The sequence below is a fragment of the Takifugu rubripes genome, chromosome 12 (assembly GCF_901000725.2).
Source record: "Takifugu rubripes chromosome 12, fTakRub1.2, whole genome shotgun sequence".
In the NCBI taxonomy this organism is placed as follows: Eukaryota; Metazoa; Chordata; class Actinopteri; order Tetraodontiformes; family Tetraodontidae; genus Takifugu; species Takifugu rubripes.
Genome location: NC_042296.1, coordinates 3,314,733 through 3,328,235, shown reverse-complemented (window position 1 = coordinate 3,328,235; position 13,503 = coordinate 3,314,733). Strand labels below are relative to the sequence as shown.

Here is a 13,503-nt window from a genome sequence, read left to right as displayed (position 1 = left end):
GGGCAGAGCGTCAGGACGCCACCGCTGGCGGGGAAAACCACAGCGCCGCTGGATGACAGGCGATCATCGCTCGCTCCCTGCTGTTGCCAGGCGGGGGCCTGCAGCGGGAGGGGCTCAGGGTCCATCCAACAGGCGACGGCTTCATCACCCGGTTGAACTTTGACCTTTTGTGCTCGGGGAGCTGCAGTTGTTAGAGAAAACTTTTGAATCGGAGAACATCCACGCCTCTGGCCTCGTGACACTCGCCGCGTGCGGCCCATTTAGGTGCCCGCGCCTGTGTTCCAACCTTCCCGCCGATGTGCCGCATAGCTAACGAGGACCGGCGAGAGCGCCGCTGTCACCGAGGGTTCATTTCACAGGTCTCCGGGCTTCGGAGGCGAGAGGCGGCGCCCGCCAGGCTCTCATCTCGCCGTACAGAACGTTCCCGCGGAGGCGAGCTCAGAGCGGCCACGCTCCGAACAGAAGGTCACCGCACATCCCGTCCGTCCTCGCCTGTTCTCGTTTTCAGAAGTGTTGCACTTTTGCTCCCCCCGACCTCCAAGCGCGCCTTTTGTTCCGGCGTTAATCAGCTGTAGGGATCAGTTCACTGAGGCAGCGCTCAACATCATCACTGGGAATTCAACCCTCCACACGCTAGCACGCGCTAACACGCGCGCGGGTTTGTTTCCTTACAGTAAGTCGTCTCTTTTCCGTCTGCTCCTGCGGGGATAATTAGCCGTTTGTTTACGTGTCGTTCCCGCCTTTATCACAGGCAGGGCAGAGTTTCAGAAGTTTCTCGGCAGAACTTGGCTGCACTCCTCCTCCACGCATCGCCGCTAAAGTCATCTGAGCAGATAATCGGCAGGAAATAAAGCCCCCCCGCGCGAGCCGAGGGAGCGCCACAAATGATAAGGAGAGCTGCTCCCGCTTAATATAAATGAGACGAATCGCCTCCAAACAACTGTGTTTGCCTTGCTCTCCTCCCTGGCCCCTGACTGGGTGAACTGTCTGCGTGCTGGTGGGACGTCTGCGTCCCGGCGCCCCCCCCCACACCCCCATCACCATTATTGTCACTCCAAGGTGGATTTTTCACTGCTTCATGAATCAATCCTGCCCAGGATCACCCAACCCAAACCCAATTATTCTATTAAGAGATGCAGTTTCAGAATAAAATACACACACACACACACACTCTCTCTTTAAGCATTTGGCACACACACACACACACGCACAGAGGCACTTCCCAGACCCCAGACTGAGCTGGTCCCTCATATTTGTGTTTGGAGAATCTCTCTCTTCCTCCATCCTCCTTTTTTGTGTGTGTGTGTGTGTGCGTGTGTGTGTGTGTGTGCTCCTATCCACTGATCCAGTGTATAGGATATTGAACTTGGCAGTATGGAATTCAGTTAATTCCTCCAGCTAGTCCATGCTTGATTAAATAATCGCTGATTTAATGCAAGTGGGTGCATGTTTCAGTAGGTAGGTGAGTGTGTGCCTACGTGCGCGTGTGTATAAACAGCGGGGCCGACTGACTCCGTAAGTGAATTAAATGTAATTTAATTTTGAAAGCCTCCTTTTTGAACGCATTCTAAACCTCAGGGCACCTGTGTCTGTATCTTTATCCTATCTCACATTCTTTCCCTCCAGACGACGGCGGAATGTGCACGTGTGGAATTCTCCTCCGTGGTGCAGAGCCCCAACCACTCCTTTACTGTTGGGAGTTGTCGTTTTGGTTGAATTGGGACGCTTGGAGGGTAATTGCATCCATATTTTCACGGGTGTATCTCTGCTGTGCAGAGTCACCTCGTAGCAGGAAGCTTCTGGGCTCTGGAGTGTCCATGTTCTCCACACGTAGGGATGGGTCCTCCAGGTTCTGCAGCATCCTTCCACAATCCAGAACCATGTTAACCTGGTTGAAGGAAGGCTCAAAGACGTTCCCCTCCGTTCTCTTTAACACGTCTGTACAGGTGTGGATATACAACATATATCATCATAGATCCTTACACACTCCTGAGGTGTCATCTGAAACGTAAAGTCTCCAGTGATCCGGAAGTCTCTCAGTTCTTTCCCGCATGTACGGTAGCATGAAGTGGGGGGGGGGGGGGAGTTTATGTTAAAGATGGTTCCACTCGCAAAACTATTTAGAAGTTCATTTTGCTTCAGTGGGCGCTTCTGCGTTCCATCCAGTTCTTAAAGATCTGGTTGGGAAGCACAAAGCCGGCACGGGCGGAGAGGGAGTGTGTGTTTGTGAATGTATAGAAGTCCCAGCGGCTGTCTGAGCGCTGCATTATAGCAGCCTGCGCTTTGATGCCACAGAAAAATGGACTTTTAATCCATTTTACTCAGAGTCACAGAAAGGTCGTTTGGAAACTTGCGCAACTCCACAGGAGTTTAGATCGGAGAGCCGGGCCGAGCATTTACCCCGGAACAACAATCGGCTGCCGCTGTGGCGCTACTCATGACCGTGCTAGAGCAGATCGGACCCTTCATCTGGGATCCTCAGGATCGCTCTGAGGCCGACTACATCTGCAAATACCGTCACTACATCCGCCCGTGTTTTGTATCAGCGCGTTCTGCCGTTTGACTCCATGTTTGAGGGCGATAAGTTGGAATCGGACCCACACAAACGCGTCTCAACGACACATTTAACCGCGGTTCTTCAGTGCGGAGCATAAAGGAGCAGCTGTGCACAGAATCTGCCTCGGAATCCTCTCCAAAGTTTATTTCCTGGCTTGATGAGGAGGCTCGATTCTTCTTTTGTTTGTTTGTTTTTGTTTTCCTGGAGCCTCTCCACCTGTCCAGCACGCAGGTGCAGGCGCGCGCATCCGTGTCAGGGGGCGTCGTCGGAGGCGCTAAATGAGCGGTATCTTTGCTTCCAGATAAATAGCCGTCATTACGACCCCCAGGCTCTAATTACCTGCGTCGCGCCTCTACGGGCCGAGGTGAGCGTGGTGGGGGGGCGGGGGGGGGGGCTCCGCCGATCCACCGCAAATAAACGCAGGGAAAAATTCTGCCGAGCGACCGTCGGCTGCTTTAAACGCCAGATATTTGAGCAACTTCACCCAACCAGATGATGATTGAAGAGGAAGGAAGAGATCACGAGCCAGATATCTAGAGAGTGTGTGTGTGTGTGTGTGTGTGTGTGTGTGTGTGTGAGAGAGAGATGAGGGGCAGCTGTGAGGCCATGTGTGAGTGATTTTGGGTGCTCGCAGGGAAACAGAGCTCCGATGACAGATGCGGCGGTCGGCTAGCGATGCCAGACGCACACACCACATCAATCAATCACCTGGCTTCATCTCCGCGCATGTGGCGACCGTATGGCGAGCGCAAGCACACACGCGGCGAGGACGGGAGCGCTCCGGCGTCGGACGTCAAACGGACGGAAACAAATGTAGCGCGAAGACGCTGAAATTAGCTCAGGTGTTTATTACCAGGAAACAGGAAGTTTTATCTAAGACCGGGGGGAGTTTTTCCAGCATCAATAATCTCGACCACGACGTTCCTTTCAACGAATCCGGGCGGATTGTTCCACACAAAATGAGGAACGTCTTTGCAAATGGGCGTTTACGAGCTGAAAACAGGAAGTGGCTGCATGGTCTTGTTAAAGTCAGAGGGAAGGTTGCAGCCGTGACCTCCAACAGCCCAAATGACCCGTTTAGCACGAGGACGGAGGCCCGGCATCCCGGGCCTGAGCGCTCAAAGGCTCTGCCTGTTTAGCTCGCTGCTAACATTCCATTTGCTTTTTGCCCTTTCTGTTACTGTTATAGTGCTGCTGGGTGTAAAATAACTGTGTCCCGTGGGATAAATAAAGAGATGCATCCATCCATCCTGCTAAACAGCCCTGAACACACACTCTACTGGTGTGTGTTCATAGAGGAGGCAGCTAATTGTTCTGTGATCCTTAAAATCTGCTAGATTGGAATAAGATGGGTTTCCCCCCGTAGCCGCCGGTGTGGGAACAGATCTGCAGCTCCCACCGCCGTCATGGAAATAAAAGGTTTAAAAATGTCACCAATTGAAGACTCAAGGGCCCTTTTTCACCACGTGGCGCCTCCTCTGCTCACCTCAACTGTGGAATCCAGCTCTTCAGATCTGCTGCCTCAAGGTCACCAGCGAACAGGAGCCGCGCTGAAGACGTACGGCTCAGACGCTCCATCAGGAGGTGGCGGCCGCCGCTAACATTTCCTCCTTTGAGCATAATTAACTCTTTGTTCGCGTAGGAGAAAAGAAACGACCAAGAAAACCCTGCGAGGTGTGACGTGGCTCCTGCCGTACATCGGAAACTGGTTCATTTAGCAAAGATGTTCTTGTTTAATCGATGGATTCGACGCTGCTGTTATTGATAATGAAGCAAAATTCTGAAATCCCCAGATAGGAGGAGGCAAACGGAGGAGAGAGAGTGGATGCAGCCAGACTTTAAGATGCAGAGAGAATAAAACGGTCGGGTGGGCAGATAGAGAGAAACAACAGATTTATGGCGGGGAAAGATGAGGTATGGTGCCCTCTCAGGGTCATAAAGGTGGTGAATGGGACCAGAGACTTAATGGGATGGAGAAACATTGTGATTGGCTCATTATTGTGATGGAGCACATTGCCACGACAATTGGCCTTTTCACCCCCAACCTGCAGCCGTCCTTACGCACTCTACTTTTCTATGCGCCACTGCTCTGTGAACTAAGGAGGTGTGTGTGTGTGCGTGTGTGTGTGTGTGAGAGTGCAGAAATGGGCATTTTCCAGTGAAAGTCACAGCCTTGAAGCACATCCTGCAGTTCGGATAAATACCGAATTAGCTAGCTCAGCTCGTCCGTATCTGTCAGAGCCATGTTGGAAACACACGGCCGTCAGTGTTTTCTACAGGATTTCCCATCAGGCCTTTAAGCTGCTCAGTGTTTCCTGTCACTCTCGAAGCGTGCTAGCACGTCGTCCTCCTCTGATACTGACTCCCTGTTTCTCTCCGTCCGCAGCGGCGCAGAGGCAGCGGAGTCTTCTGCGCCAACTGCCTGACCACCAAGACGTCGCTGTGGAGAAAGAACGCTAACGGCGGCTACGTCTGCAACGCTTGTGGGTTATACCAAAAACTACATTCGGTGAGTGGAGACGCCTTCAGGTGCAGATACAATCAGGCCAAGCGAGGCAGGTTAGCTTCAGGAGCTAGCCTCCTATGTTCCGGGAGGACCTGCCCCTCTAAACGTTGTGTTCAGCTCATATACGAGATCTAAATCACAAGGTGGGAAGAGAATTCTTCATAAACTGTGGTGTTTTCTTTCAGCCTCAGGGCGAACTCGGCTGCTAATTATCATTCCCCCCGCCTGCCCGATTAGCATTAGCTTGCGAAGCCGCAGTTGAAAACCTCGCACATATCCACCGTGAGGGGAAAAGTAGTTCTGATCGGGGCGGGAGTTCCGGACCAGCAGCAGTCACACCGAGCCAGCTCGCTGGAGTGAGCAATATGACGGAATTAATCAAGTCTACCACCGCAGCCTGGGGAACCTATATGGAAATCTCAAATTTAATCACCGCATGAATTACAGATGAGATAAAGAACCAGCCTGGAATTGAGTTGACTTAATATTTAGCGCTCTCACTTGAGAGCCTTTTGTTTTTTCCTTGTTTTCCTCCAGCGGAGGAGAAGCACATTTCACACTCGACTCCACCTGTTTACCAGGATGACCAGTGTTTAGCTTTCAGAACTCTCCCCTTGTTCATTCCACAGCATTAATAACGCCGTTAATAAAGGCGTCGTGTTCACTGATCCGGACACCTTCCAGTGGACCTCCCAGGTCCTGATGATGTCCTTGGTTCCACCCATTCGTCTCATCTTCTTCTCCCATCACCTCCCAGCAGCCCCTCTGCTCCCGACAGCCCCCTCGGTGCCACGCGTGTTTTATACCTCGTAATAAAAGTTTTATATGCCCGACACACATTATTGGAAAGGATAGCAGCTAGTAAAGCACTTCAGAGTGAGGGGAGGCCGGGAAGAGTTATGAATACGGCGGGGAGACGAAGGTGTGGACGTCGATAATGAATGAGGACACACGGGCAGATGGGGGCGAGGCATTGATTAAGGGATGGAGGGGGGCAGGAATGTTCCATGGAATAAAAGTGAAATGAAGGTTGTTGATCTCTGAGAGGCCAATCAGCGAAGATCTGAGGCTAAAAATGGCAACGCCGGCTTATTTCAATAAATAACTGCTCTGCTTTCACGCCGAGCTGAGAAATACCACTGACTTTAGGTGCTGGTGCGCCCCCTTGTGGCCAGGGCAAAAACCTGCCGCCGCCTCCTGCTAACTCACTTCTGCTCTCTCTCCTGCCCCCTCCAGACACCCAGACCTCTGAACATCATCAAGCAGAACAACGGGGAACAAATCATCCGACGGCGGACCCGGAAACGCCTCAACCCGGATTCGCTGTCGTCGGAGACTCCGGCCTCCAAGCAGCGCGTCACCGGCGAGGAGCGGGTGAACGGGGAGGAGTCGGAGAGAACCTGCCCCTCGGTCAAGAACCAGCAGCCGTCCCCTCTCTCGCGCTCGCCCCGATCCACGCAGGCCTTCCTGGCCAATCAGACGCTGGAGATCCACCGGCGCATGCCTCCCCTGCTCCTCCCCTCACACGCCCCTTCCTCGCTGGTCGCCGAGGGAAACGGCGGCATCGTCGAGGGGACGATCGTATCAAAGGTGGAGGGGGGTAAAGGAGGAGGGGGGTCAGAGAGAGGCAGCCCCATCGAGAAGTACATGCGTCCGTCCAAACCCTCCAGTTATTCCCCCCCAGGTTCCCCCATTGAGAAGTACCAGTATCCTCTTTTCTCTTTGCCCCTCCCACTCACCCTCTCACCTGATCTCACGCCCGAGTCTGATTGGCTGAGATTCTGGACCAAGTACAAGATGGCAGCCGCCTCCGGAGTTCCTGCCGCCATCGGTAGCATTAGCAGCCCCGCTAGCGTTGGAAATAGCACTCATTACCTGGGCGCCATGGTGACGCCGGTGCGGCATCATCAGCAGAGTTACACGGTGCCGTACTGCACCTCGCCTTACTCGCCCCTCCCCCCTCCTCCGGCGCCGCTCCATTACCCTCCCCCGCTCCACTCCCAGACCTCCTCGTCCTCGTCCTCGCTGGAGAACGACGCGCCCCTGGACCTCGCCATACGTCAGAGGGAAGCGGGCGCGCCAAAGCCGCAGGTGTCAACAAACGGCGCGGAGAGGCGGCGGCAGGAGTCGCCCGTGGCCGAGCGGCCGAGAGAGAGCTGGAAGGAAGAGAAGGAAGTGGAGGAGCGGGCGGAGGAAGCGGGAAGCTGGAACGAGGACGCCGGGAACCGCCAGACGCTCCGGCTGACGGCGGACGCGGCCACGCAGGACGACCTCGCCAACCGTTGCGTCCACTGCGGGATCTACTTCCTGGATGAGGTCATGTACGCCCTACACATGAGTTGCCATGGCGAGCAGGGACCATACCAGTGCAGCTTTTGCCTGCACGTGTGCGCCGACCGCTACGACTTCACCACGCACATACAGAGGGGCTTACACAGGTACGCGGACAAGACGGCGCCGGCCGCGGCCCACGGGAGGGACGGCCCCCCGCCTGGAGACGGCGCCACGGCGCCGCAGACCGCGACACCAGAGACGGGGGAGGACGGCGACCGGCGCGAGGCCTCGGCGGCGTCCCGTGACGACCAAGGAAGAGAAACAAGAGGCGGCGGCGCCAACGGCGAGAGGGAAGGGAGGCACGAGACGCCGACGGGGGAGGAGTCGGTCTCAGACAGCGGCGCTGGTACGATTGAATCCACAGAGGTCTCAGCGGATCCCAGGAACTCAGAGGAGAACTCCGAGGGTAACTAACGCCTCGGCGCCACGTTCTCCTGGACCAACGAGCGTCGCGTCTCCAGGATCCCGGCTCCCCACCAACGGAACATCCTCATGCTGGAGACGGCCCCGACCCTCCGGCGGCGGGGACCCGGCAGCCTGGCGCCCGGGTTAGAGCGGTCTCATTTAGGGTGGGATGGGGGGGGGTCAGCACTTAAATACACAACCCAGCTGCTTGTGTGGTGGACGGTGGACCCCGGACCGGTCCACGCCTTTCAGAACCTTCCCGGCCCTCTCTCCGCTGCGTCACCCGACCCAAAACCAAAACTCCCGACGCTCCGTGGCAGCGCCCCGTCACAGACGGGCCTTTTCAGCGCCGCCCACCCCAAACACTGGGGGTTTAAATGTTTGACTATTTGTATTTCCTCTGCAATGCTGAAAACCAGTTCCAACTGGTCAGACCGGAGCGATCCCGGTCCCACGTGTTCTCTTCGTCCTTTTGGACAGAACCAAGTGACGTTGTTTTCTACCTTCCTCCGTGCCATGATGCTAGTATGTGCCTGGCTGCCTGCCTAATAGAACAAGTATGGATTAACCGGCTTAACGTTTATAGTAATAATGAGAATAATAATACTGGGAATGAGAATTCCGATGTTTACCGTAGTTTCAAACATCCGTTGGCTGCGTTTTCTTCTGCGTTGTTTAAGACGAGTGATGAGGACCTTTTGTTTTTCGGTACTATAAAAGTAGTTTTGGGTTGTTGTTTTTTGTTCTTTGTTTTCGGGGCATCGGTGTTGCCATGGAGACGTGTTACATGGACGAACTGTCTAACAGCGCGTGGAGACAAAAATATGAAAATGTCCGTCCCCGAAGCGAAAAAACACGGAAACTGATGAAGGTTTGCGCTCAGAATTTCAGTCCTCAGGGGTCACATGTGTTGCACACCCCCCCCGCCGCCTGGCTCCGCCCCCTGACGGGCGGGAGTTCGGGTGGTTTCGGCACGTTCCGTGTCCGTGTCCTGTCCTACGTCTCCAGCAGGGGGCGACGGTCTTAATGCAAAGCTTTTCCAGAAACGTGGGACGGTACTCCGGGGACCCGCCGGGTCTCCTTCCTTTGATGTTTTTCAGTGTTTTGTTGCCGCCATGTAGCCTGTTAGCATCCCCTGTTAGCATCCCCGAGTGTTTGACTTGCTAAGAATCTACAGACAATAATGAAGAAGTGCGTCGCTGAGCGCTCCAACATTTAATATGCAAATCAGTGACCACACGTTTGACAACGCCGGCCTTCAAATTTGACTGCTCCCGCGGGTGGACGAGGAGCAGCGGAGAAGCGGTCGTGTTTATTTTTGTAGAGAGATTGATTCTGCCGGCGTCAACGGGCCAAAAACAAACAGAAGGAGGACGACTCAAGAGTTATTTTTCTATTTTTGTCCAAAACTCCACTCAGTGCCTGATTTTACCGGCGAGGTTCCTCTGGACGGAGTGATTGTGTCCAACCTGTTGGGTCTTGTAGGGACGATGGACACAGACAGAACCCAAACCCACCGTCTGGTTGGCCCAGCCGTCTACAGACCGACACAGACCCACGCGTTGCTACGCTAACCAGTGTCAACCTTATTTTGTGTTGTTTTTTTTTGCATGTACACGTGCCTCAAACTTTTGTATAAATATTTAATATCGTGGAGATGTTCTCTGCTGCGCCTGGCGTTCCGTTTGCTGTCAGGTCACCATAAGTGCCATATCACGGGAGCGGCGTTGCGGTTCACACGAAGGAGTCTTGCTAGCAGCCTTTAGCATTTGTTTGTTTGTTTGTTTAATCGGTAAGGGAAAACAAAACCTGTCAGATGTACTTGCTTCATGCCTTTATGTGGGTCTCCTCTGTGCTAATGGACAGAACATTGAACGCATCACGGCTGCCTATGGGACCCTTCACGCGTCCTCGTCCCGGCTTTGCGTTTGTGTCCAATGCTAATTGTGTGGACGGGCTCCGATTGTGTCTCTCCGTTGTCCCGCTTTCAGCCTGTAGCCACGTAGCCCCCGACCCTCGCCACCCTCGCCAGCGCGCTCGCCGTGCCTGTACACGTTTAAAAACACTACGAAACTCTCCGGAATTATTAGCGTCATTCAGAAACGGACACCTCGTGACAATCACCGCTGCAACACAAAAGCCGAACAAAGAAAAATGGTCCCGCTCGGACTTCTGGGTACCTCCCCGTTTCCATGTTGCGCTCGTCAAATGAAGGATAACGACGTGGATGAGATGGAGGTGACCGGCTGGCTCCACCGTAATGCCGACGCACGACTGACAAAACCAGTTCTAAAAAATAAAAGCCTCTGGGGGGGGAAGGGGGGGCGTTTACATTCTCTGATGTAGCAAAAAAAAAGGGACTGAGGGACAGGAAGACTTTGCCTTTGGGGCAGAAGGAGGTCCACCCCCCGTTTAATCCTCCCTCTGACACCCCCCAACCCTCAGCTCCTGTCTTCCACAGCCACCCGTCCTTTGTCGGGGGGGGGGGGGGGTTCCTGCCTGTAGGACTGTGGCTCCGCCCTCTTCTAAATAGGAGTCTGTTTGTTTGCCTGTTTACATTGAAGCGCCTCCTGCGTGTCCGTGGGGCGCCTGCACTCCATTTGTTGAGTTCTCTTGCCAAGGAAGGGACGACACACACCAGCGATGGTACGAATCCAGCACACATTATGGGATGTGCTAACTCTGGGAGGTGGGGAGTGGAAGGCCAGTCTTCGTGGTCAGACGCATCAGTTCTGGACTCTTTATCGATACATTTTAGGTTTTGTTTGGTCTCAGTTGAAAGGCTTTTATAGAACCTTTTTTTTTAGGGTTTTCCTCATGTTGTATTTTATTCTGCTACCTTTCTATACGTTATTGTTTGTAGGTTTTGTTTCATGCAAAAAAAAAAATCTATATATATATATTTCAACGACATATTTTGACAGCCAAGAAAAAAGTTTGTTACACAGCTAAACTTGAAGAAAAATGTCGAGGATGACAAGCGATAATAATTAATAAAAGTAATAACAAACCAGTAATTGATGGATCCTGGTGTTCCTTTTGTATTTTTAATTGTGCAAAGGAGAGAATTAGCGGCTTGGGCGAAACACTCACACCTTCTATAGGCTACCAATTACTTCCCCAAGTTCTCCCCAGCTGTGCATCTATATATACGCTACGTGATACGGAACGTGCATGTTTCCGTACTTTCTCAGACTTGGACGGCTGCTACTACCCATCGCTGTTCAGTCTTTGTGCGAACAGGAAGGACATTTTCCACTTTCCTGCATTAACCACACCCCCTCCTGACTCCTCCCATTTCTGAGCGATCCCGCAACGGTTCTTCATGCGAGAAAAAAAAGTTTCTCCTGTCGAGAATAAGCTGCCAAACAAGGAACACAAGGTAAAACTAGCCGTCCAGTTCGTCCTCGTCCATCTGGCTACAGCAGATTAGCGTCATTTGGCGGATCTGTACGTTTCCCTAACACAAAGTTCCAACAGCAACTGACCTTTTGTTCTACAGATTGTCTGGCTGTGTTAGCTCTGGACATTGAGCGATAAAAGGCCATTTTGTCTGTGCGACCCCTTCGACCTTTCCTTAAAGACCACGCCAAGGCTCCGCTCTGAGTCTGGCCGCTCCGGGCGACCGCCCTCTTCACCTGAAGCGACAACTTCCTACCTGAGACGAAAGACCTGCTCTGCTCTCTGTGGTGTGGCGTCTCTAAATACTCAGGTTAGCGCGAATATGAAGGTAGCCTAGCGCTCCGCGACGCCGGTTTACCGCCACAGCACCTCATTACCTCAGCTCCTGGTGACTGAGTTGAGAGCGCCGGCTCACCACAGGCTCATTTCTCTGCACAACAAACCATGCAGAAATCATTATGAGAGCATATTTTAACCGCCCCATAACCCTCCTCTGGGTGCAAACTTTGACAAACTTAATCAGCGTGGCGGCGCTAGCTGTCGCAAAACAAAGGCTCCTAATCGCTAACCTATATCACGTTTAGCATGATCAGGTTATCTTTGCGTTTATAATCTGAATATTGATTTGGAGTGATTCTATTATCTCAATAGCCTGCAGTGAAATTGGGAGAGAGAGAGAGTGTGTGTGTGTGTGTGTGTGTGTGTGTGTGTGTGTGTGTGTGTGTGTGGACTAGAATAGCAAACAGCCCGGCGTCTACTGGAGAGGTCAACACAGGCGGTTGCAGCTGCACATAATTATGAAGCTGTTCAAGGCAAAAGAGCAAAAATAAAACAATCAGGAATGAGGGACCCACTTCCTGCGTTCACCCACCCAACGCGGCTGCGCTCATGTTCTCCTGCTCCGCCTCTTAACACCGGCCCCGTGTGCCGCCGCCTGTTTAAACATCGTCTGTATTTATCGCAGTTTCATTATTATGGATGAATTCTCCGACGGTGTTGACAAAGGCTTTGACTCCGAGTGTGTGTGTGTGTGTGTGTGTGTTTTTGTGTGTGTCCAGGAAAGAAATTCCGCAGGGCTGTAGAAGGCTAGCCAACAAGCTGCCAAAGCTAAATGTCATGTAATTCACGCTGATCCCGATTTGACGCGAGCCCGAGAAGTGTAAGCAGGAAGATCTTCGACCTGTACGGCACCGTCTCATCCTGAAGCAACGTCTCATCCTGAAGCAACGTCTCATCCTGAAGCAACGTCTCATCCTGAAGCACCGTCTCATCCTGAAGCAACGTCTCATCCTGAAGCAACGTCTCAGGAAAAAATGGAGGTCAAAACACAAACTGCACAAATGTGCAGGAATTTTCCAGGTGAATAAACTTCTGGGCGTCTTGGAGGCCAAAGCACCTGTTGGAGGGTCCAGACTTGGCTGAAGGTTCAGGGTCGACATTTAGATATGACTGGTGTGTGTGTGTGTGTGTGGGGGGGGGGGGGGGGGGGCTCTGGTGGTTCCTGGTGTTAAAGTGCTGCATTGGATGTAAGGAGTTGTTACGCTATGACCTTTGACCTCTTGAGATGGAGAGTTGCCGACCACCTGCATCACCAGATCCAGGGAGAGTTGGGAACAGGAAGTCCTCACAAAGATAGCACAGCCATGAAATGAAGCAGTGACCACTATTTCAGCAGAGGAGTGATGCCTCCTCCCCCTCCTCTTCCTCCTCCCGCTCCTCTTCTTCCTCCCCTCCCCACTCTTCCTCCTCTCCCCCCCTCCCCCTCTCACTCTCCCCCCTCTTCCTCTCTCTTCCTCCTCTCACTCTCCCCCCTCTCCCTCCTCTCCCCCCTCTTCCTCTCCCTCCTCTCACTCTCCCCCCTCTTCCTCTCTCTTCCTCCTCTCACTCTCCCCCCTCTCCCCCCTCTCCCTCTCCCTCCCCTCCCTCCTCTCCTCTCTCTTCCTCCTCTCCCTCCTCTCACTCTCCCCCTCTCCCTCCCCTCCCTCCTCTCTCCCCTCTTCCTCTCTCTTCCTCCTCTCCCCCCTCTCCCCCCTCTCCCTCCCCTCCCTCCCACCCTTCTACATGCTGTTTCTGATCGATCTGCCTCATTTGTCTGTAACAGTGACTGTTTTTGCCCCCTGACTCTTTATCTCAGGTGTTTCTTTTCTCTTCAGACTCAGTTTCTGCTCGATATTAAACTTTTACAGTTCTTGCTCATCTGTATGGGGAGTGTTTGGCTCTTCTGGGAGGCTGCCGCCCCCCCCCCCCCCCCCCCCCGCGTCTTTCAGCTGCTGCATATCATGAATCTTCAGATTGTTTC

The 13,503-nt window shown here is 53.2% G+C and overlaps 1 protein-coding gene across 5 annotated transcripts in view; it reads left to right on the top strand.

Moving 5' to 3' along the window:
- The window catches only part of trps1 (trichorhinophalangeal syndrome I), a 65,082-nt gene extending 54,263 nt beyond the window's left edge, over positions 1-10,819 (top strand). For all 5 annotated transcript variants that reach the window (XM_029844914.1, XM_011618743.2, XM_011618741.2 and 2 more), the window contains 2 exons: positions 4,944-5,066; positions 6,300-10,819. In XM_029844914.1, the coding sequence (XP_029700774.1) occupies positions 4,944-5,066; positions 6,300-7,811 (1,635 nt within the window). In that variant the 3' untranslated portion in view covers positions 7,812-10,819. The remainder of the gene's footprint in view (positions 1-4,943; positions 5,067-6,299) is intronic.
- The last annotated feature ends 2,684 nt before the right edge of the window (positions 10,820-13,503 follow it).